General features: G+C 40.4%; 1 protein-coding gene across 1 annotated transcript in view; it reads left to right on the top strand.

Annotated features, from left to right (window-relative positions):
• The window catches only part of zeb2b (zinc finger E-box binding homeobox 2b), a 79346-nt gene that overhangs the window by 45887 nt on the left and 9770 nt on the right, over positions 1–23689 (top strand). The window contains exons 2-5 of the mRNA XM_014011995.1: positions 6568–6819; positions 15260–15328; positions 18687–18878; positions 20931–21145. Of these exons, the coding sequence (XP_013867449.1) occupies positions 6568–6819; positions 15260–15328; positions 18687–18878; positions 20931–21145 (728 nt within the window). The remainder of the gene's footprint in view (positions 1–6567; positions 6820–15259; positions 15329–18686; positions 18879–20930; positions 21146–23689) is intronic.

The raw sequence follows: 23689 nt of genomic DNA, 5'->3' as shown, positions 1-23689 counted from the left end.
CACACACACACACACACACCCACACACACACACACACACACACACACACACACACACACACACACACACAGATTGCGTTTACACTTCACTGAGTTTTCACCATTCATCGTCTCTCCCAAGTCGCTCGGCTCCCCTCCTCGGCTCTCACCCCTCAACTCTCTCCGTCTCTTTTCAGAGCTTTTGTTTGCCCTCTGCCACCGTCCTTTCACCGACTTGGCCCCGATTTGCCCCCTTGTGCTCCATCACACCATTATACTGAGACAAGATAGCACAAAATATCCAAACACGTCTGCTTTTCTTTTGTCTGCTCTGACTCTTGCTGGATCTCAAGTCATTGGGCAGTTTTTTTTTTTTTTCAGGGCAATCATTTCCTGAAGATAAAACTCAGTTGTGTACAATGTAAATGACAACAGAACGTAGGGCTTTTCATATCTGATAAACGCATATTGTATGCACATTGGAGCTTAGTAAACAGTTGCGTTTAAAATAAAACTTGAACCATTTTTAAAGAAAAAAATAAGAATTTAGAATTTTATGGGAATAACTCTACTCAAAAAGATTGGGACGTCACAACAAAAGACTACAAAACTAAGAAATACAAATTATGGACCTCTGGAAGAACATTCTGCAACAAATTAAGTTAACTGGCAACAGGTCAGTAAGAGAACTGGTTATAAAAAGAGCATTTTAGAAAGGCTGTGTCACTCAGAGATAAAAATGGGCAGAAGTTTATGAATATTTCTCTCCACTCTAGCAACCGGTTTCCTCACTGCCTAGACATATACAGACTATTGTTAAAAAAGAGGCAATGCTTCACAGTGAGAAACACGGACCTGGAACAATGTGCTGTTTCTATGAAATTCAAATTACATTATTTTCCTCCCAAACTATATAAACTAATATAATTCCTGAATTTCACCATTTGATATGTTTACTGTGTTCTACAGTGAATAAAATGTAGGTTTCTTTTTATTTACATTTTACACACTGTCCCAACTTTTTCAGAATTGGAGTTGCGATTGATGTTTTCAAGGAAGAAAAGAGTTTAACAGTTCTTTTCTACAGTAAGAATAGTCAGTGCCTTCCAAGCCACAATCCAGTGTTACATCACACACGGAGCCCACTTAAAACTACATAAAACTGAGAAAAGTGTAGAGAAAAGCTGTCTTCCTGCTGTGAGGACTAAGACTTACCAGAGAAAGTGCTTAAACTGTTGCAGACAGGAACAACAGCAGACAAAAGGTCATCATGAGAATCTACTACTGCTGGCCGTAGCTACAAGGAAGCGACCTCGCCTCCACCTTCATGCCCTCCCACACACACACTCACGCACACAGACACACACAAACCTCTCACCCTGGCTAACAGAGCACTCCTGCATCCCCATCTCCCTCGCAGCCATCCAGGTGATCCGCTTGGCTCACATTCATGAGACAGGGAGCGAGTGCGAGCAGTTATCGTCCAATAGGGAGACTGTCCTGGCTCATTATTGGCGTAGGAGGCCGAGCGTGTCACCTGGAGCTAAGCCTCGACACTTGACTAAAAAAGTCAGCCGGGGTTAGCATGAGAGCGTCGATGTGGGTGTTAGTCATTCTCCCTGCAGCCATCACCTCCACTGTTGGCCCCGCTGAGCAGCTAGAGCTATGTTTCTCTCAGACTCTGGCACTCAAGCAGTTTCAAACAGCGTCCTGTGGGTTTTGGACTTGGGGATTGTTAAATAAATCTGATTATACCTGTTAGCATTGTGAAATGATTTTCTTTTGCAGCCTGCAGGTGGAACACCTGTGATCTTGGGTTAACAGCGTAGAGAGAACCGATTTTTAGGCTGGAATTTACTGCAAATGTTTGTCTTTAGACCTTCAATTGCAGATTTTTATTACTATAAGCTGTGCCAAAGAGATTTAAACCAGCTTCTGATAACATAAATAAGAGTTTGCATGCTATTTTAAATCATTACCAGTATTTAAGATCATTATCACCTATACATTTAATGCAGACATTCAGGCACAGGCTTTTTCATTCAGCAGTCAGTAGCTTTAAGTGTCTTTGAACACAACATGTACTCCTAAAAGACTCCCAAAGCAACTAATTTGTAGATTTTTCAGGAGTTAATAACTCCAAGACTGAAAGCATTTTGATTGCTTTTACCCTGTGTTTGCTGTCAAACTTGATGTTTTCTAAATACAGTTATTTTGGAGCTGAGGCACTAGATTAAACCCACTTCAACTCTGTCACTTTTGTTTCTTCTTTTCTCAGCAAGTCTTTCCATCAGATTCTCTTAGTGATTGTTGATGCTTCTAGCCGCTCTGATCGATACGCACTATTGGTTTTTGCGCCATTTTCTCTTTTTTTGGCTGAGTGGCAGAATAATGTCAACTCTGTGAAAGGGTTATGTCAGAAAACCTGATATTAAACAAGAATCACACAGTTACATGTGTCAATTTAATTATCTGTAAGTCAAAAGAAACAAACAGGTAGCAGGAAAAAAAATAAAAATAAAACATCATCCGTAATTGCTTTTGTCAAGGATGACACATTAGGTAAGAAAAGGATAGAAGAGGCATTTGAGGAGTAAACATTATCTCCTCTTTGTCTTTTTTTCTCTCCTAAGCAGCACAAAAGCCTGATTAGGAGTGAAGTTCGGGGGAGATGAAATAGCCGCCTGCGAAATATTAGTAGGTTAGAATTACTTTGTTGTGTGACACAATACCAATAAATGCTTCATGCTCGGGGAGGGAGAGGCTCCTGTCAGCGGTGGCACCTCAACAATGGCAGCTTTCTCCGTGTTAATACTACGCGTTTGACTTGACGAGCACCCCGCTGTCATTTTGCCTTCTTGGAGGTAGACAGCTGACGTTCGGAGAAGATTGCATCTACTGTAGCTTTCGCAGACAGTTCAACGCCCCCGTGCTCGCATTTGTTCAGAAACTCCAGGACAAAACTTCACAAGAGATGAGCAAAAGAGAAAGGAAAAAAGTGAAGTCTTTGAAACTTAAAATAGCCAAAAGTTCTGAAAAGTTAGTCAGATCTGCAGTGCCGCTGTCCCTCGTTCCCTATGTGGGAAGTCAGGACGGTAGATGTGTTTCGGAAACAAAAAGAAGCTCCCCCGAATCCTTTTACAGGGAAAGAATGGGCCCTTTAGAACCTGTCCAGCCTTAGATAATTTCATTCAGGCGGCCCCTGCTCCACCATCATTGAATCTGCATCCAGGGATCAGGTTCACAGGGACGGGTTGATAGCTTCCCAAGCCTCTTGGCCTTTTGTTCTAGCAGTCCCCCACACAACCACCCCCCACACCCACCCACCCTTTTTTCTTTTTTTCTCTGGAAGCTGGGGGGACACAGATCTGATGGTGAGAACAGTTTTGAAATTATGCATCTGAGAGAAGAACTCCAAACTTTTTGTTTTTTTAAAAGCCTTGAGTCCTAATCAAAGCCCTTTAAACAGGTAGACGTCTGTCTTTAGACATTTGGAAATCAAGGATACATCCAATTGTACATAGGTGGACGCAGACCACCCAGGAACTCCAGCATCTCCCTCCACTTCTGCATCTCCAGTCCTGGTTTGCGTTTTTTGTCACCCATAAGGAGCATTACTGAGTCTGAACTTGCCTAAACCCTTGTGATCACACCTCTTGAAAAGGTTTTGTTTCCTCCACCGATTGGTATTCGAGGCAGGTCACCGCACACCCTCCCTCCAACTCCTCCTCCCCGTCCTGCCTCCCCTCCCATGTTTGAAAGCCCTGTTTTCATTTTAATTTGCACCTGTTGTGCAGTTGTTCGCTGAAGGCAAGTGCAGACCAGTCAATCGCACAGAGACGTGTCAGGAGGAGATGTGGGGAGGCTTATCTTTTGATTTGTATAATGTTTTCAGAAATGTCGTGCACAGACTTCATCTGGTCAGCCCTCCTGATTCTGGGAAGGAGCTGGGACACTTTCAGGCTTCAGTGGGACGGACAATTTAATTAGCTCTCAATGCTTAACAGCAGAGGTGGATAGGTGAGGTATGTTAGCCAAATATCTTAGAAACACTTGAACTAATTTTATTAAAACTTCAAGAAAGTAATTGTTGGCTGTATGTCTACAACTCAATAACTTTTAGAGACAACCTTATTCAAAATGACTTCCACAATCAAGTGAGCTTAAAGAACACAAAAATGTTTATAACTCAGTAAATACAGATACTGAGCTAACATTTGATGTGTTAGTACTGGAGTGGCCCCCAACACATACTTCAAGCACTAACAGATAGCTAAAAATCTTTGTTTAAAGGGGCAATATCATGTAAAATCAACTTTTTTGAGTTTTAAGTCATGTTATAATGTTATACTCTCATCAAAAACATGCCCAAAGCCTTGCTTTGACTCATTCATGCATGTTTGAGAAATCCTGCAGTGTTTTTAGGAAGCCATGCTGAGGAGCAAAACGACAGGTGGGGACCAGAAACGCCTTTTGGGACCAGAAACGCCTTTTGGGACCAGAAACGCCCGTGGGACGTGTCTTTAAGCTGAACTTCCTCATCACGTAGCACACCTCCCCACCCCACACACCACGCCCATGACTCCTGCAGGCTCTCAGCAGTAACAAAAGCAAAGTGAAAGTGAAACTTAAACTGTCTGCTGAGCTCTTAGCACTACTTCTCAGTCAGTGAAGCTCTTTTCAGATTCAAAATATCTTTGAGGAAATGTATTTTCAGATGCCAAGTAAATTGCTTCATAGCGCACGCGCGATCCCCCCGCCACCACACCAAACGGGATGGGACAGAAGCAGAAGGTGGTTGTTAAAGAGACAGAGGCCAATTTCAARGCGTTTAGAAGAGGAAGTGATGAGAMGATAAGTTTATTTTCTATTTAAACATAAAACAGCATTTTAATAACAACTAAAGGTGACATAGATGCTTTATTATGGTATGCTATTTAAATATATGCCTGAGAAACACGTAATATTGCCCCTTTAAAACTTTACTATTAACATTTTGAACTTTGCCTATTAGACAAATATCTCACTGGATAGATTTTAATTTAACCTTGTGAAATACCCACAAGATGTCCTCCTACAACTATAGTTTTAGAGTCAACCCTATTCAAGATGGCTGCCACAGCTAATTTGACATAGAACACAAATAATGGGCATAATCCTGTAAATTATACAGACATTAAGCTAAAAATTGGTGTTGTAGTAACTGAGAGTTAGTTACAAAACGAGCTTTTAAGCATGATATCTCAAGATTTCCCATACTTTAATTGTCAAGGTTTGAATTCTAACTCATTTAGTCTAAAACTATGGCATGATGTGCATTCTTCATAGATTCAACACAAGGTCAGAAAGTTCTTACTTGTACACATATTGTTTTCAGAGAAACTCTCTTTCTTGCCTTCAACATAAATAAATGTAAAAGCAGCCTCCACCTTCTGGCTGTGGTTGCCGGGTCCTCCCCAGATGGGCCCTCTCACCACAGAACATTCTTGTACAAGCTGCCAATGAGGTGTGTCCCCATGTGATGCCCTGCTCCGGGCTCGCCCAGCACTCCATCTGCGCCGCTCCAATAAGTCTACTGACGTCCTTTTTCGGCTGTGATTTACGCCGCAGCACGTATTCGCTGAGAAACAGCCGATGGCGCGGTGACAAATTTGCACGAGAGCCACCTTTGATTGAGTTCACAGTCCTTATTTACAGGCTGTCTATTTTTGGAAAAGCAGACATATGTCAGAGACCTGGGTACTGTAGAAGCAAGCAAGTGCTTCTGATGCTGTTGGGGAGTTTTATTATTGTGTGTAGCCTACCTCACATGTTTGTCTTTTAGTGAAATATCTTGTGAACCACTGTATGGATTTTAACAAAACATTCAGAATATATTATACAGATATACAAATGAGTCAGTTTGTTTCAAGATGGTTGCCACAGGTTATTACCCTTAAGCTACATTAAAATTGGTAGAACCAAAAAAAAACATTGAGCTAAAATGTAGTAGTTGCTGACAGACAACGTCAACACTTAATGTTTTTTTTTTCAGGTTCTGACCAAAAAAGCTCTGTTATTTCTCAACATAGAACTTTAAAGCTTTGGCATGAAAGGTGGCGGGAGATATTTATTCTTTTCAAGGAAGGTTAGGCCCTTAATTATCGTCATAGTTTCAGTTCACTGGCAATGCAGACGTGAACACATCCACAGGACCCGTGCAATGATTAAATTTAATTACCTTACATTAAGCCTTTTGTATGCATAGAAACCACTCGTGTGCTGTTGTATGTGGAGCATGTAAAACCTGAGCAGCATGCTCTGGAGGTGCAGCTCGTCGGCATCCAAGGCATCCAAGCAGGACCGAAAATGAGTGACTATTTTGGCTGGCTGCTCCTGGACAGCTGTCCTCCCATCACTGCGGTTAGGTCACAAATTCCAGGCACAGATGCAGTAATTGGGTTGTAACACAGCAAATTGATAACAACAACAACAACAATAATAATAATAATAATAATAATAATAGCACGAAGGGTGTCTATGTGTTTTTAAAATTTCGTTTAAAAAAATCTCATTTTAAATATTCTATCCCTTTTGTTCCCTGACACAGCTCTGAACTACGAGAACGTGGTGGAGACAGGCTCAGAGACAGAAGAGGAGGACAAGCTGCCCGTGTCCGAGGAGGACCTTCTGATCAACGGCACGGGCAGCCCGGGCAGCCTCACCAATCCGGAGGCATCGCCACACGCTGAAAGCCACGGCCTGCTGACCAAGGACGAGGACGACGACGAGATGCGGGACAGCGGTGTTGAACACATCTGGCATGACAACGACATCCTGAGCGCCTCGGTTGATGGTACCGGTGAGTGTCTGGTGCAGAAACATGCTGAATTAAGATGGCAAAAATAACCACATTTATTTTGTGGGGCGGCTGTGGCAGAGTGGTATTCCAGCTGTCAGTTGTTGTGTCCTTGGACAAGACACTAATGCATCTTTGCAGACTAATGCATTATTATGTTTTGCCAGAATTTGTGTGTGCGCGTGCGTGCGTGCGTGTGTGTGTGTGTGTGTGTGTGTTATCAAAGTATCTCTGGAATTACTGAATGGACTTTACAAAACATTTTAAAAGTAATCCTTGGAAGCACATATACAACTGTTTCACTTTTAGAGTGAGTCCAAATTAAGATGGCTGCGTAAGCTAATCAAATGTAACAAACACAAAAATGACTATTACTCAGTCAATTTAACAGATATTGATCTAAAATTTGGTGTAGTAGGTGAACGTCAGTCACATCACTGAGCACTACCACATCTCATTTATAAAACATGTATTACTCAGAGGAAAGCTTCAACTTTCAGAATAGGTTGCTTTAAATAATGCTTCAAATGGCTTCTGGTTTGCTTTATCAGATGCAGGGACGTCAGGTGAGCTGCCAATCACAGGAACCCACGCTAAGCCGACTCTTCGATACTTTGTGTGCGCATCCTGCCACTTGTAGAACTATCTTACGATGTAAACCCCACCCATCTGGTGCTTGTGTAGACATAAACAAACGACACAAAGCATTTTGCAAACAGCACTCGAGCCAGGTCTGGCGTGGGCGTCCCCCGACTACGCTCCCCTGTGGCAGGCAGACTGTTTCTCAGTGAAGTGGCAGGAACCAGTTGATTCGACATAAAAAATATTTACAGCAATAAGAAAAAAAATTGTATAGGTCCTCTGGACGGGTTCTTCTCTAATGAAACGTTTCGTCTCTCCTCCAAGAGACTTCTTCAGTCTGAGAGTTTCAGGCAAAATTCAGGCTTTTAAGCCCTGCCTCCGTGTGACTGATACTCACATCACATGGCTATCATTGACACCTAATTAACACCTATTGTTAACAGGGGGTGGAGTGATACTGGCAATGGCCGCGCTGTAGGAGGGTGGGACAACTGAAAACGGAGGCCTCCACCTCTGTTTAATGATGGACGGTCTTTCTTCACAAAAATGGCTTCTTTTACTCCTCTCAAACCAACGTTCCTCTCTATCAAGAATGAGAACATCCTCATCTCTGAAAGAGTGACCGCTGGCCTGTAAATGAGTGAAAACTGCAGAGTTCTGGCCATTAGATGTAGCTCGTCTGTGTTGGGACATTCTTTTGAACAGTGGCTGCTTTGTTTCCCCGATGTATAACTGGTCGCAGTTCTCCTGGCACTTAACAGCATATACAACATTGCTCTGTTTGTGCCGGGGCACCGGATCTTTGGGGTGAACCAGTCTTTGCCGTAATGTGTTTTGGGGTTTGAAAGCCACTGGGACATCATGTTTAGAAAATAAACGTCTCAGTTTCTCCGAAACACCCGCAACATACGGAATAACCACTGGTTTGGGTCTGGGTTTGGGGTCTTCATTTTCACCTGAAGGTTGCATGAAATCCTTTCTTTTTGATTTTTTTACCTGGATTACTGAGATGCATCAGGACATTTACAGCAATGTAGAAAATCTAAAGTTTCTGCAGGTTCACAGACTAGACTGACGGATCATTTTTTCCCGAGCAGCCCCCCTTGTTCCTTCTAAGGGGGGTGCCAGTCATGGATGCTTGAAAGATAAATACTTTTAATTAGGGGGCAGGGTATAATCATTAAAGGAAGCCAGACTGCTGCAAAAAGTCATTAACAATCTTAAATGAAATTTTTATTTTTATGATAGCCATTTACATGTATAATAAGAGTCAATGATTCTTGGAAGCATGTGACAGGAACAGAGTATGGAGAGAAGTCATGTAAGACAGCCCATTTAAATGAGCCAGGCTTTGCTATTCATTTCTGCTAATGAACTAGCTGTGCACAAAAAAATGCAGGCTTAAATTTTAATACAGATGGGGGGAAAGTAGTGCATTTATTAGGGACAAAAAAAATTGTGTATCAGCATTCACTTCGTATCAGGTCCTTAAGGGGTGGAAAAAAACAGAAGACAGTTTGGTAAATAAATCAAGATAAAGGATAAACAAGCTGTCACTGCATACGGTAATTGTTTATTTGATAAAGACCTGCGGTGCCGTAATGTCTGTAATTCAACTATGTTGCAATTTCCAGATAATATGCTTCTTGTGTGATAAACTGGCTGACATATTTCAGAGAGCAAGTCAAGTTCATTAAAGTGTTTGGGAGGCTCTTTCCCAATCTTGTGGGTGCTGCATTTCCCAGCTCTGCTCCTTCTTCTCCTTCTCCTTTTTTTTTCCCGTGGTGCCTTAGTGTCTGCAGTGATACCTCAGCACATAGCTCAGGCCTGAGATAAGTTCGCACCCTCCCTTCTTCCTTCATGATTTGGTCGTCACTCCCCTATCAGGAGTTGTTACACAGGTCTTGGAAGAGAGAATGAATGTATCAGATTTTTCTGGAAGTGTTTAGAAAAACACCAATATCTGAGTGTAGTCTACATGCAGAAGAGATTCAGAGGATATTTACAAGGCAGGGTAAGAGAGAAAGGGGAATAAAGTTTATCGCCAGGACACAATCTTGTCTCTGTCCTTGACATTCTTCAGTCCCACTACGAAGCTGGACATGATGTGCCGGAGAAGCATGACATCATTATCACTGACAGACGTTTTCAAACAAATCACCTGCTCTCTTTTTTAACTCTTTTCTAACACCACAGCCGGCTCGTTTCGATGTGCTGGACGTGTTTTGCCAAATCTGGCTTCTGTTTCTGATTGAAGAGTGCCTCTTGTTTTCTTTGCACATCTCACAAGTTTTGCAGCTGCCATTTAAACATCAAATGCGTCCAGGAGTCAGGCATATTTCACAATAAGTGTAGTGTTTTAGATGTCTATGTATCTGGCCAGGAGTTAGATTTGGATTATTTAGACATGAAAACACATAAAACTGTGATTGACAACATACGGTTGATAAATCTGTTTGTACGCACAGTGCTCACTGAAATAACTTGAAACTGACAAAAGTAATGATGAGAAAATATACTGAAAATAAATAGCTGTCAGTCATTGCTTTGATTTAACAAAATTATTTTTATAAAAACAACTAATAAAACTGGCATTGATGTGGAAAGTGATAAATGATGGTAATCTTAGAAAAGATTGAAACTAATTTGACCTTGGGGACATGTTAAACTAAGGTGTGTCCTGTAATTAGCATCACAGGTGTCTTCAGTCTTGTAATTATTCTGCCTGTTTAAAGGGTGAAAGTCGTCACAGAGCTGTTTGGTATCATGGTGTGTACCACACTGAACATGGGCAGAAAGCTAAGAACAGAGTGGTCTCAGGAGCTGTGAGGCTCTAAGACTATCTCCAAGCAGGATGATGTACCTGTAACTACAGCTGCACATAATTATTAACCATTTATTTAACCAGGCAAATCCAATTGAGATCACAGATCTCTTTTCTAAGTAAGCCCTGGGCCTGAAACAACCCACTGTACATGTACATTGTACTGTACAGGGTCTGCAGGACTGTAGTGAACCTCAAACTATTGTACGAGTGGTAACCAAAGAGCACATAGCATCTTTCAGATCAGAGGTGAATTCCAAGGTCAAGGTTCTTCAGTGTCAGATCTCACCATCAATTCAATTCAGTTTATTCATACAGCACAAAATCACAACAGATGTCATCTCAGGGCACTGTACACAAAAAACAAAAAACATTCAGGCCAAGGAAGCCAGTAGATTGTGTTAAAAGACTTTATCACAGTCTCCCATCCTGAGCAGCACATTGGCAGTGGAAAGGAAAAACTTCCTTTTAACAGGAAGAAACCTCCAGCAGGACCAGGACCAGGATGGGCAGCCATCTGCCCAGCCGTCTGGGTTTGAGGGACAGGAAAGGGATGCAGAAAACAGCACACATTAGCCAAAGTGGACTAAATGGAAGACAACCAAGGAAGACACAAAACTGACTGCAAACATTATCATTATCTGACTGACTTTCAGACTGGAATTTGCTAAAATGCGAACTGGCACAGACCCAAAAGTAAAACATGCAAAGAAAAAAAAACCTATAACTACAGTGAAACATGGAGGAGGCTTGGTTTTGTTTTGGGGCTGCTTTGCTGCATCTGGGACAGGGTGTCCTGAATCGGTGCAGAGTATAATAAAATCTCAAGACTATCAAAACATGTTGGAGCAAAATGTGTAGAAAGCTTGGTCCCAGTCACAGATTATAGGCTCTCCAACATGATAACAAGCTAAAGCACCCAGGTAACATCCAAGAATGGCTAAGAACAAAGCATTGGACAGTTCTGAAGTGGCCTTCTGAACCCTGATCCTAATCCTGTTGAATATCTGTAGAAGAAGCTGAAAAATGCAGTCCAGAGAAGGAACTCTTCAAACTGGAGACAGCTGGAGCAGTTTGCTAATCAGGAGTGGGCCAAAATACCTGTGGACAGTTTTGCAGAATTACAAAAATTACTTGATTGATTCAAAAGGTTGTGCAACAAAATATGATTCATGTTATCATTCATTTTTAATCACAGCCATTTTTATCAGATTTTTTCACTATTATTTTGTTTAAATCAAAACAATTATTTTATGCCTGTCAATTTCAAGTTGTTTTTGTGGGGACAAACATTTATCAAGTAAGTCTAAATATATCTGAACCTTTAATCTAACTTTGTTTTGATTCTTTGATTTTGTTACTAAAACTTGACATATTCAGGGTAACTAAGGCTTAATGCACAAAGGCAGAACTTTAGAGTGACTGCAGTGACTGGCCATAAAAATAGGAATGTTTTCAAAATAAACACCATCAGTGCCGCTATGAAAATAGGTGGAATTACAGCCGGGCCAGAGGTAGGCCGGACTCCTCCTGGGCCCTGTGTCGACTCGCAGACCTCAACATCACTCTTCAAGGAGGTGTGTACCTTACCGCCTTGAGTTGTGTGTGATTTACTGCTGACAAAACATACTTCAGATTCAAATGTATGACAAAAAAAGAGGAGCTAGAGACTGTATTTTTTTTTTTTTTTTTTTTTTGCCATTTCTGCACATAAAACCAACCTCACCACAATGATACTTTGTCCCATTTGACTGTGGCCCAGGATGGGCACAGATCTAAGTGTGTATGTGTGCCAAAGGCCACAGCCGAGAGGTGTATGTGGTGTTAGTCTACCTCCTACTGGAAGCAGCCATCCCTCCCTTCAAACCACAGATAACAAAAGTTTTCCAAGGTAAACAGGGGAGAGTGAAGGGCCAGTTAATCCCACTGGTCATCCCCTTGCGTCAGACCAAAAGCATGCAGTCAAATTTGATTACCCAGAGCAAACACGGTGCCTACAAAGATGCAGAAGTGCGAGGGAGTTCTGTTTAGAGCGCTAAAGGAGGAGGTTTTTATATATGCTGATATCTGATACTTGTCGGTATATTTAGTGACATGATTGCCCGTCTTTTATGGTAGTGCGATCATGTTGTTGCATGTGTCTGTCTTTTTCTTTTTCTGATGGTTTTTAACAAAACTCAGAAAGGATTTATGGAATCTGTGTATATCTAAAGCTGATAAACGTTTGGAGTTAACCAGATTTAAGATGGCTACCACAGCTAATCTACTTTAGCAAACATAGAAATGGCTATAGCTACAACAATGTCACTGTACAATGTACATTTTGGTTTGGGAGTGCCTGAGAATCATTTCCAACACATCCTCTAAGTGCTACCAAATTATTTAGTAAATTTGTTTAATTTTAGGCTGCAGCAGGTAATGTGCATTTCTTTAAGAAATGATCATTTTATTTAATACGTTTTTTTTTTTGTTTTGTTTTTAAACACTGTTTAAGACCTGTTTAGTTTCCCATACTACAGTTTCGGAAGATGTGCAATCCAAAGAGAGAGAAAAAAGCTGTTCTGGCAAGGAGGAAGTTAACATATCCCTGCAGTGGAGTCTGTCATTATTCTCTGAAGCTATTTACTGGGGTATTTATCATCTCGCCACGAAGGCCACATCTTTAATTTTGCTCAAACCCTGAATTGTGAACCCTAGAATGCATTCCACAACTATGGAGTCCATTGTTTTCAGCTGAAAATAAAAAGTCTTGTTGCTTCTGGCTTTTGTGCGGAATAATGTAAGCAGGATAACATTATTATCAACAACACACCCACAACCTTTTCCTGTATTATCTCATCCAGGTTTGTCCAATCGGAATCCGAAACCAAACAGACAGTCAGAGGCTGTTCAGATTATTGTTTCAAATCTGTTTCAAGTTTCACTTTTTTGTGGACGTTGTGAGGACACATTTTAGATGTTCTTGTAAAAATTACACCTACTATACATTCAGATATTTTTTTCTGATTAACAGCACACTAAAGGTTACTCACAGAAAAACATTAAATCAAAGAGAAACTCACCCATAATACATTTTGTAATCCACTTTGGTGAATAAAATCTGGACAAAAATGAATAATTTTATTAAGAAATGGTTCATAATAAACCCAGAGAGGGGAAATGCAGTTTCATTAGAATATTTCCAGGGATGGGCATCTTTTACCAGATGGTCACTGAGCTGACCTTTTAATTTTTTTTTCACTTTGAGATGCTGCTTGAGTGAGGTTACAGGATGTCCAACAGCTTGGCTCTAGGTGGACTGCGTTCAGACTACCAAACAAATGAAAATAAAAGGGGTCCAAACCACTTCTGAAGGTGGTGGATAGCTAAAAATGATTTTTAATGACAGATGCGAACAACCTCTCACATTTTTCAGATTCTGCTCTCACCTACCTTTAAGAAAAGATAAATAAATATTCTTCACAATGCAAAATTAGTTATGTCCTTGTAGGAGCAGTAGAGCAAGAGCTAACAAAGAGCACAATGTAGGATTTTTTTAAACAAAGGTCATATGTTCTCGGAAGCACCTTGATGTAATTAGGACCAACGAGGCAAGGAGGAGGGACTGGAGACATCTTACGTTGATTGTCTGATCTGTGTCCTCCTGTTGACCGTAAGAAGGGAAGAATTTGTCAGAAGAGGGTTTGTTTATGAGTCTGTCAATTCGTTAGTTATTTACTGCTGCCTCACCTGTGCCAAAACAATATCTGTCTGTCCACGCAGGATGGATGCCATTACTCTGATTAGGCTAGAAAAGCTGGGCTTTGTGGACCAAAAGTGGAAAGGTGGTTACTCGGACACTTCTCTGAGTGGGGGGTGTGGAATGAGTGGAAAGTATGAGACTTGGAAACTATAACATTTCAAAATGAAACCAGCAATCCACAAAGGAATGCATATTACCCACTGTCTTGCAAGCCAAAGTTGTAAACAAAATCCTATGCGATCTCTTATTGCTTTGACTATGTGATAAGAATAATTTTTAGATTTTACCACACTAAATTGTAGCTTGATATCTGTAAAATTGCCTGAGTTACAGTCATTTTTGAGTTTCCAATAGGCCGATTGCTTTGGCAGCCGTCTTGAATTAATTCCAAAAGTTATCAATTGTAGATGTGTGTCTAATGATTACTTTCTGAAAGTTTTATTAAAAACTGTCCAGGGGTTTATGATGTATTTAGCTAACAAACAAACATTTGCACAAAGACAGATGCTTACACGATTTTCTGCCTTTAATAGAAGCAAGCGATAATAAAACTTAGATCCAGCTCAAGTGTAGAGCTCTAGGTTATAACTGTTTTCTTATGGTTAAAAATGCACTTTCTCCTTCAGTGTCTTGCACGTGAAACTTAGAATTAAAGACCTCACTTTTGTTGCTCACTTCAAAACATCGACTCTTTGGGCCCGCCCACTTGAGGTCTGCCCCAACCAGTGGGGGTTATTTCTGCCGCTGAGAAATGTTTCTGCAGCTACAACTCTTCATTTGTGGTCGTTGGCTTGTATTCTTTTTAGTTCCAGGAGCGGGGCGCCAGCTCTCTGCCAGGCCTTGTGGCGGATCACAAAAATGTGTCCGCTCACAATAGTCAGAGCAGCTTTGGATAAAAGTGTCCACCAAAATGACATATGCTGAAACACGGCATGATGGTGCATGCAGAGGATTGCAGCGGCGTCACAGCCGGGGAGTAATAAGCTCAGCCTACGTGTTGGCTGGAGCTCTGTGATTGCTCAGGTGGATGTGCTCCGTGTTGTAGTTAATCGCTGTATTTGGCGGTTGAAGCTTTCTTTCTCCTCCCCTGCTGCTTGTTGTCATGTTAAAGGTAAATAAGTCACTGTCTGGCCCAGACGATAGCATTCATTAAGCATACTGAATAAAGCTACGGCGTGCTGCGACACACAGCGGTGCCTTTATTGCTTTCCACATACCTTATTCTTCTTCTTAAAGGCCTTGTTGTCCCCATTACTCACCCTCTGGTCAATGTCTTCTTCTGTTTTTCTGTGCAGATGAAATCAAAGATGATTTTGACGCCCTGGGGCCTGATACCACTATGCAGGCAGTTGGAAATGGTACAGGTAAGTTCAAATATTTCTTTCTCCCTTGAAAAACATCTAAATCTTCAATCAAAAGCCAACAGTTCACTTAGTGGCAAATGCTGAAAAATAGTTGGTAATTAAAAAGGACAAGAAAACAGGCAAATTAAGTCTCACTAAATTATAGGCGTTTTTGAACCTGCACACATTTTTATGACCACTTTTTAAAAGTTGTGCACTGCTCTTGTTTCTACAACTTGAAAAATTGTATTCTAGACTGGTGCACTTGTTTTTATCATTGTATCTACCTTGCCTGCTATACTAACATTGATACATTGAGAACTTTTCAATTCCTTTTATAACCTGAATCTGAAATCTGCTTTAACTTAAATTTTTTTATGCTCCTTTAATTTTGCAGCTACCAACTTACTAAATTTAGCTTGTTTTATTTATTTATTTATTTATTTATTTATTTATTTATTTATTTATTTATTTATTTATTTATTTTCTCAATAGTTTTTCTTATGATTTTGATGATTTTAGCTTTTAGTTACAATTAAGTTATTTTTAGCTTTAATCTACTTTTATACTAATTGTAGCTTTTAGCTACAGTTTTAGGTTTTTTTGTCTACTCTAGCTCATTATAATTTTTAATAACAGTTTACCTGAGAGAGCACTTTTAATTACAGTTTTGCTAATTATCTTTTAGCGATGGTTTTGCAAACTTTAGTTCTCAGCTATTTTATCATTTATACTTTAGCTTTTAGCTTGTGTTTTGCTAAATGTGACCTTTTGCACTGTTTTTTTTAATCTTAGTAACAGTTTTGCTGATTTTAGCTTTTAGTGACCTCTGCTTAATTTGGCTTGTAGCAACTGGTTTAGCTATTTTTAGCACTTTGTAGCAGTTTTTTATTTATTTATTTTTATTATTATTATTTTTACATTTTAGCTTTTGGCCACTGTTTTGATAAATTTATAATTTATCTTCAGTTTTATCCTATATATGAACAATATTCAGTAGACACATTTTAATAAGATACTAGCTACATTTTCACTGCATTGTCAGCTCATTCATTTAAACGTAGCCTAGGTGTCAAAACGTTTTAGAAAGTTAACTAAAAATAAACTTCCCTGTGATAAACAGGCATGTGTATGAGTTCAAACTCAAATCTGAAAAACATGTTAGGAGTCAAGGTGATGTTTGTCACAATTGATACTTTTCTGGGATTTTTTTTCCTTGTTGAAAAAATGAAATTGAAGCACAGCATGTCAGACATTTTATCACACAATCGCCACCTTTTTGTCAAAGAAACAGAAATGTCAAGCAGATTTAGCCCTCGATAGGTTTGTACCAACAATAGGTGGGTGCTGTCTTTAGGTTTGCAAACTAAAAAGTCAGAAACAAACAGCCACTGGAGAACTGTAGTTTAAAAGAAGTTTTCTCTTGCTGACGTAGCATCCATCAAGGAAAATCTACAGGCTGTCTGCATGATTTTTTTTTATAAACTTTGATTGAGCATGCTACTCCTGGCCCTCCCAGTTAAGGCTTTCTACTGGTGGAGCTAAACTCCATCTGCCATATTGCATTTAAGGTGTTAGGTTGATTTGGAGCCACACACCCGCTACATTCCATGATATCATCCTGGCCACCTCAACAATTGGTCTTGGCCGTTTTTTCTGGTAAACCAAACTCACCCCACAGAACGCCACGCAGCCCTGCCTCTAAAGCCTTCCTTCAGCTTTCATTAGTCTCTGCTCATTGTGGAGTTTTCTCTCTGTTCTTTTCTTTTCTTTTTTTTAAATTCAAGCAGAGCAACTGTTTTCCATTTTGACTGCTTTAAGGACTTTTTGGAAACAATACAGGGAGAGCTCGCTGCCACTAGATCACATGTGATTTTGTTTAAAGGCATGAGCAGTTCAGTCACATTGTGGTGCCAAAGCACACTTTGATCCAGGTGATTTCCTCCGTTTCTCCTTGAAGAAACACTCTTATGTTTTCCATCTAAATGTGATATGTGCATAAAAGCATAAAATAATCACAGGCCTAGCATTTCTCTAAGGAATGCATATTTCCCACTCCCTTTCATGTCAGAGATTTAGACTAAGATCATCTAATGATGAGAAATGATGGAATTGTAGCATGATCTAATGCAGTATTGTGTTGGGGATGACTCTCATGTCCTACCACCTAGATTTTAGCTCAGTGTCTGTAAAGTTTACTGACCCATAGCTATTTTTTGTTGGCTAATGCTGATTAGCTTTGGAAGCCATTGGATTTGGATTGGTTCCAAAAGTTAAGTGTGGGCCATAAATACAATTCCATCTCTCAGATTCAAACTGACTGTGAATCTGGGTCAATCATCCGTCCATCGACGCAACATTCAGCCACTCTCAATTAGCTTGGTGGTCTTTACAGCATCATCTAATGAGAATGAGGTAAATTCTGCCATCACTGGTATCAAAAGTGATCCATTGGCACCGGTGACATTTCAGCACCATTTTTGACATCCAAATATCTACTACCTTGACCTTTCGCAAATTGGCTGGTGGAGTCATCACGTCCGAACAAATTGCTCTTTAAACCTCACCTTGGCTTTGTGTGTAAAAGTCTCATTAACTGGGGGGTTGACGAGACGTCACTCGGATTTTCTGGTCCAAACAGCCAGCAGGCCCTCTTCAGGTTGTGTGTGTCGGATGTTTGTGTGCGTGTTTTTTGGACTAATGAAGGCTGCCGTTTTCTTTCAGCTTGGGTTTAGTTTTTGTGTTTTATTTTCTAGGCAGCTATCTCCACGCTGCAGCTTAGGAGGTTCCCTGAAGAGAAGTGACTGGGAAATAATTTCACATTGTGTGGCCTCAGCACTTTCGCTGGCTTAAGACATGTTCAGCTCAGCTACGGCAGAGTCTCTTTTTCTGCTTCGGCTTGTGGTTTGGCACCGGTAATCTGTTCTACACAGAACCTACAAAAACCATACCTTCTTGATTGACCTTTCATGTGAAAGCACATGCACTGAAATACTGCTCTGCTTTTGATAAAGGCATGATTGTGTAAACTTTGATTCAGATTATCTGTCAGACGTAAATTAGGTCAGTGAAGTTTTTCTAAAACATTTGCTCCTTAGCAGCTTATAGTAGTACATCTATCTCTGATTTTTGGCTGAATTAAGTTACATTTCTTGTTTTAGCAGACATGGAATGACAAGCAAGCCCGGTAATGTAGATATATTCCCCCCAAAGCACTGCTGTAATGTTTCAGGGTGGCTATCCTCATCGCATTTCCACTGCAATGTTCCCAATATTCTCCTGTAAGACATTTCTCAGAGGGGAAGAAGTGAATCCAATTTATCCAATTTATCCATCCGCCTCCCTCTCTTCCTTCACCGTCTCTTTTCTTCTCTCTCAGCAGTCAAGAGCGTGGATTGCACTTCAGAGTTGGAGGACTTCTTTACTAAGCGGAAGCTGGACGATGGTGACAGCCATGTGGTGAGCATTGCAGAGTATCTGCAGCGTGGCGACACGGCCATCATTTACCCAGAAGCCCCTGAGGAGCTGAGCCGCCTGGGAACACCAGAGGCCACAGGACCTGAGGAGAATGGTACGAAAACCCATTAGTGATTCCTATCCTTTCTCTGATCTATGACCCTGAAATAAGTTTTTAACATATTCTGATGAGAATAGGGATGGTTTAGTATTTGGTTTCATCTTTCTTTGGATTTTGACTGATTTCATTATTAAGAAAATTGCTAAAAAAGTTAAGGTACTATTTTAAAGTCCTGCAACTTTGGAGGAGTAGAGACACAATTGTGATAAAATACACTAATTTTCAATTCACATTAACACTGTATGACAAGTTTGCACAAACTTCTAGCAAAACTTGAGGCAAATCTTTCAGTTGTGATGCTTCACATTTATGTGAAGTAAACAGACAGGTTTGAGATGCGTGCAATTGAGAGAAGAATTATCTTGCATATTTTTCAAACATGGTCAAATTTTTTGATGGCACAAGATCAAGGCCCTATGATGGGAATATTAGGAACACCACAAACAAAAAGACATATTGGAAACTCCCTCATGAATTCCATTCATATTTCTTTCTACCTGCAATTATCTGAAGTTCAAACTAAGTTATTAAAACTGAAAGCAATAGAATAATAGCTACTGTAAAAGCTAAAAAAGCAAAGTACTAGCAAAAAGCGAAAAGCAGCAAAACGCTAACTGTAATTGGCAAAACATTAGCTCACTAAAACCTATTGAAGTATAATGCAAGCGACATTAGATTAAAACTACAAATAGTAAAAAGTTAGCTAAACGCTAAATGAAGCTAAGTGCTAAAAGCAACAAAACATTAGGTAAAACAACAAAAGATTAGCAACAATTTGCAAAAAATATGTTATACGTAACAAATGTTTAGTAAAAGTGACAAAGGTTTTCTTAAAATTTGCAAAAGTAGCAAAAGACGGTTACTAAAAGTAGCATAAAATAAAAAACAGCCAGTTTACTAAAGCAGATTGTAAAGAGAACAAGGAAGTTGAGGGAATTTTGCAGATCTCAGTGCGTTTCTTTGGGGAAAATATTTGTAAACAAAGATAACTATTCAAAATCATTATTAAAGTTGCCAAAACCAAAGGTCATCACACCCATCTCCTGACTGAGCTGAACATTTTAAAAAAATGAGCAGTAGTCATGTTGAAAAACACATAAAAAGTAAACAGTAAAACAGTGTTAATGTTGATGGAGCTTCACACACACACACAAAAAAAATTAGAGATACTGTATAACAAGGGTGGACATTACTGGTGTCCTTTTTGAATTGGACATTGTAGTTAATGTTCAAATGTATTTTAATTAACAGGATAATCACCTCAAAATAAAAAAAATGGCTTTTTGCACGAGACCTTTGTTAAACTGACATTTTACCTTTGTTTTAGCAGTGTTATTTTAACTTTAACTGAAACAGTCACGAGATACAGTATCTTAAAAAAATGGACTCAGAAATGTCGACCAAAGCCTTCAGGTTTCTAACATTTGCTCTGACTTTGAAAGGCAGCCAAAGCAGCACGATGGAAGGTCCATGTGGCCTCATGTTGCTGCACAAAGCTTGCAGTAACAGATTGTTTCAGTAAAATGTTGAGAGCGGAGACAGAGCAGCAGCACGTCCTGCTGACATGATGGGGCAGCTGTTGGTCCCACAGATTCGCCGGATGCCTGGGTGTTTACCTACAGTCTTAAGCAACAGCTGGGCAGGCGCTTGAAATTAGATCGCGCACCTCTGAAGCTCGATTTGAACGGGTTTATGATTCATGCTGCAGACACGAAGATCTACTGAGAGGGAGGGGGTGGGTGGGAAGGCACTTTCAGGCATTTAAAATATAGTCAGGAACTTGGTGAATGTGTGTGTGTAAGTACATTAGCATGGACACATTTGGTTCTATGTGAAAGAAAGTGAGGATGAGGAGTTGGGAGGAGGTCGGATGCCAGCCGGACACGGAGGCTCTCATGTGGAGCAGATTGAACAGATAACTCCCATACCACTCTGGGCAGCCCGCCCGTTAGCTGCCATTGATTGGCTGACCTTTTGGCCCGCTTTCCTTTCCCCCCTTCCTCCTCTTCCTCCCCACTCCCCCTCCTCCTGCTGTCTGCTGTACAGACCTGCCACCTGGAACGCCAGATGCCTTCGCCCAACTGTTGACCTGCCCCTACTGTGACCGGGGCTACAAGCGTTTGACATCACTGAAGGAGCACATCAAGTATCGCCATGAGAAGAACGAGGAGAACTTTGCCTGCCCCCTCTGCAACTACACATTCGCTTACCGCACCCAGCTCGAGCGGCACATGGCCACGCACAAGCCGGCGAGGGATCAGGTGAGACACAGTTTTCCCATCCTTTCCTCCTCTTGCTGTTTCATTTCCTTCCTAATGTGCTCCGATCCCTCAGAGAAGAGAGATCATTTTTTCTGATTGGCAATCATTATTAATTTTTCATGGCATTTTGAAGATGCAGATCCTTTAATGGTAATAACTTTAATTGAGGCCCTAAATGGTTTTTTGATGGCCCTCTCTGATATGATTTTCCAGTCTCGTGTTCACGATCGAATGATTGTGTTAATTTCCAATTTGGAAATTTTTATCAGCTCCTTAACTTCACTCCACTCCTGGCCTTTAATGTTCTTCTGGTGAAGCCTGCGGTGGTGGCACTCCATCAAAGCCCACCCCTCCCTCCCTCTTCTAATTTCATGCACTGCATAAACATCTGTGGATGCTCAGATTTTATATCACACATGCCTGAAATATAATATGGATCTGCAGGAAGTTGGCATGAATCACCTTAAAGTTCTGCATTCAGCAGTTATGGGTGTTTAAGTTTTTGCATATTTGGATTAATTGGTTTTCAGCAAGGGAGTTTTTGTGTGAACCTAATTTAGTTTTTGTGCTGAGAAACCCAAAATTACAATGTAAAAAAAATCATATATACATTTTTTTTCCAATAAAACAACATTTCTGTATTCAATATAATTAAAAGAATTCCTTAAAAGAGCCTATCATCCACCAACTTTCATGCTAGCGTTTTAAACTAAAATTATCTTAGGAGAAGTGGCAGAGTTTTAGATATTTTTGTCAAGCCTTGGAAATAGTTTTATATGCATTCTTACAAGATGTCATGCTCAGAGGATAAATTAGGGATGAATTCCAGCTACTACCACAACAAATTTGACCTCAATAAAATCGATTGCTGATTGAGTTATAGCCATTTTTGCTTTTTAATCTCACTTTGATGWTAAAGTCATTTTTGAACTGAGTTGACTCCTAAAGTAATCAATTGCAGATGTGCATCCAGTGATTACTTACTGAGAGTTTCATTAGAGTTTGTCCAGTAGTTCATGAGATTTTTTTTGCCAATAGATACACAGGCAAAAAGCAGGCAAAACATTATTGTCCACATTCAACCTTCAGTGAAGAATAATGACTTTAGTCATGCACAGAAATCTCACTTTAAAACCAATAAAAAAAACAACGGATCACTTCTTGATATCTTATTTTCTCGTCAATGTCCTCCGCCAGAATAGCCGGGTTCTGTTAAGAGAAAAGAACTCAGCCATGGAGCCAATAACAGAGAATCTCATGTACTCCGGTGCGCCGCTGTGCTCGGTCCCATGCCGTGGGTGTTGTGTTGGGCTCTCTGAAGCGAGGATGACAGGCTCGGTCTGTGGCTGATTTGATCAGATGTCAGCAGCCAGCACTTTCACCTGATCTACCAGCTGGGTGTAAACGTGAGCAGATGGGCTGGCCGAGTGAGCTTCTACACCCCCCGTGCCAATCCTCATTTTACAATGCTGCAGTTTACCACCCCACCCCCCGCCCCAAATCAGGGTCCAGTCAATGGCTACAGGCTCCTTTTCAAGCACTGCAGATTCTTCTCCACAAAGGCTGCTTAGTGTGGCTTGTAAATGACACACAATACAAGAAGTTAATTGTCATAAAGCCAGTGATAAGATATGTAAAAACTATGTAAAACATTCAGATATATTTTCTTCCTGCTCATGTTTATTAAACACACCCATACAAAAACCTAACATCAAAACAAGCTAAATAAATAAATAAATTTCAGTTAAAAAAGTCAAGGAAATTTTAATGCATGCATTTATCATTTAAACACATACATATGTACCTAAAGAGTGCATAGTGCCTGAAGCTATGCCTCAGCAGTCAGTGAGATAATAGGAGGGTTGAAACAAGACTGGATTTATGGATTAGATGGCTTTAGTATTAAACAGGATTCTGATGAATTGTGGGATAGAAATTGTTAACAAGTCTTGTGCTAACATCACACTCCTGTTCCAAGGCCTTTCACTCCATGAACTGGACTGTTTGTTTACCAGTTAATCTTCCACATGAGATGAAGGTGAACTCTTCTTTAGGTGGCGCTCTTCTGTTTCTTTTGCCGCTCTTGCTAATTATCAACTGATTAGTGGAGACAGAAGCATCTATATTAAATGTACATTTGGTAATTAACAACTAACTGAGGAGGAGTCAGATTAACATAAAGAATTATGTCCTGATAGGTAAACATGTGCTGTGCTGCTCTGTCTTGTCTGTTTACAAGCGTTAATACTCCTCCTTCTCTTAACCAATTAGCTGAAATATGACTAATTAGAGGTTATACATATGCAAACATCCAGTCCGATGCTGTCTCCGCCCACATGCCGTGGAGGAGAGCAGGCGGTTGCTGCCATTCACAATTAAGAGCGCGCCAAAATTGTGTCTTATTAGCAGTAGATGAAACTTTCCCGGGCTGGGGTCCTTAAGGGGGGAGAAGTAAAAGGGAAGGTGGTGGTGGTGGTGGTGGTGGTGGTGTGTGTGTGTGTGTGTGTGTGTGTGTGTGTGTGTGTGTGTGTGTGTGTGTGTGTG

Source organism: Austrofundulus limnaeus, unplaced genomic scaffold, assembly GCF_001266775.1.
Source record: "Austrofundulus limnaeus strain Quisiro unplaced genomic scaffold, Austrofundulus_limnaeus-1.0 Scaffold87, whole genome shotgun sequence".
In the NCBI taxonomy this organism is placed as follows: Eukaryota; Metazoa; Chordata; class Actinopteri; order Cyprinodontiformes; family Rivulidae; genus Austrofundulus; species Austrofundulus limnaeus.
The sequence above is the reverse complement of the archived record's forward strand: the minus strand, read 5'-3'. Positions and strand labels throughout refer to the sequence as shown.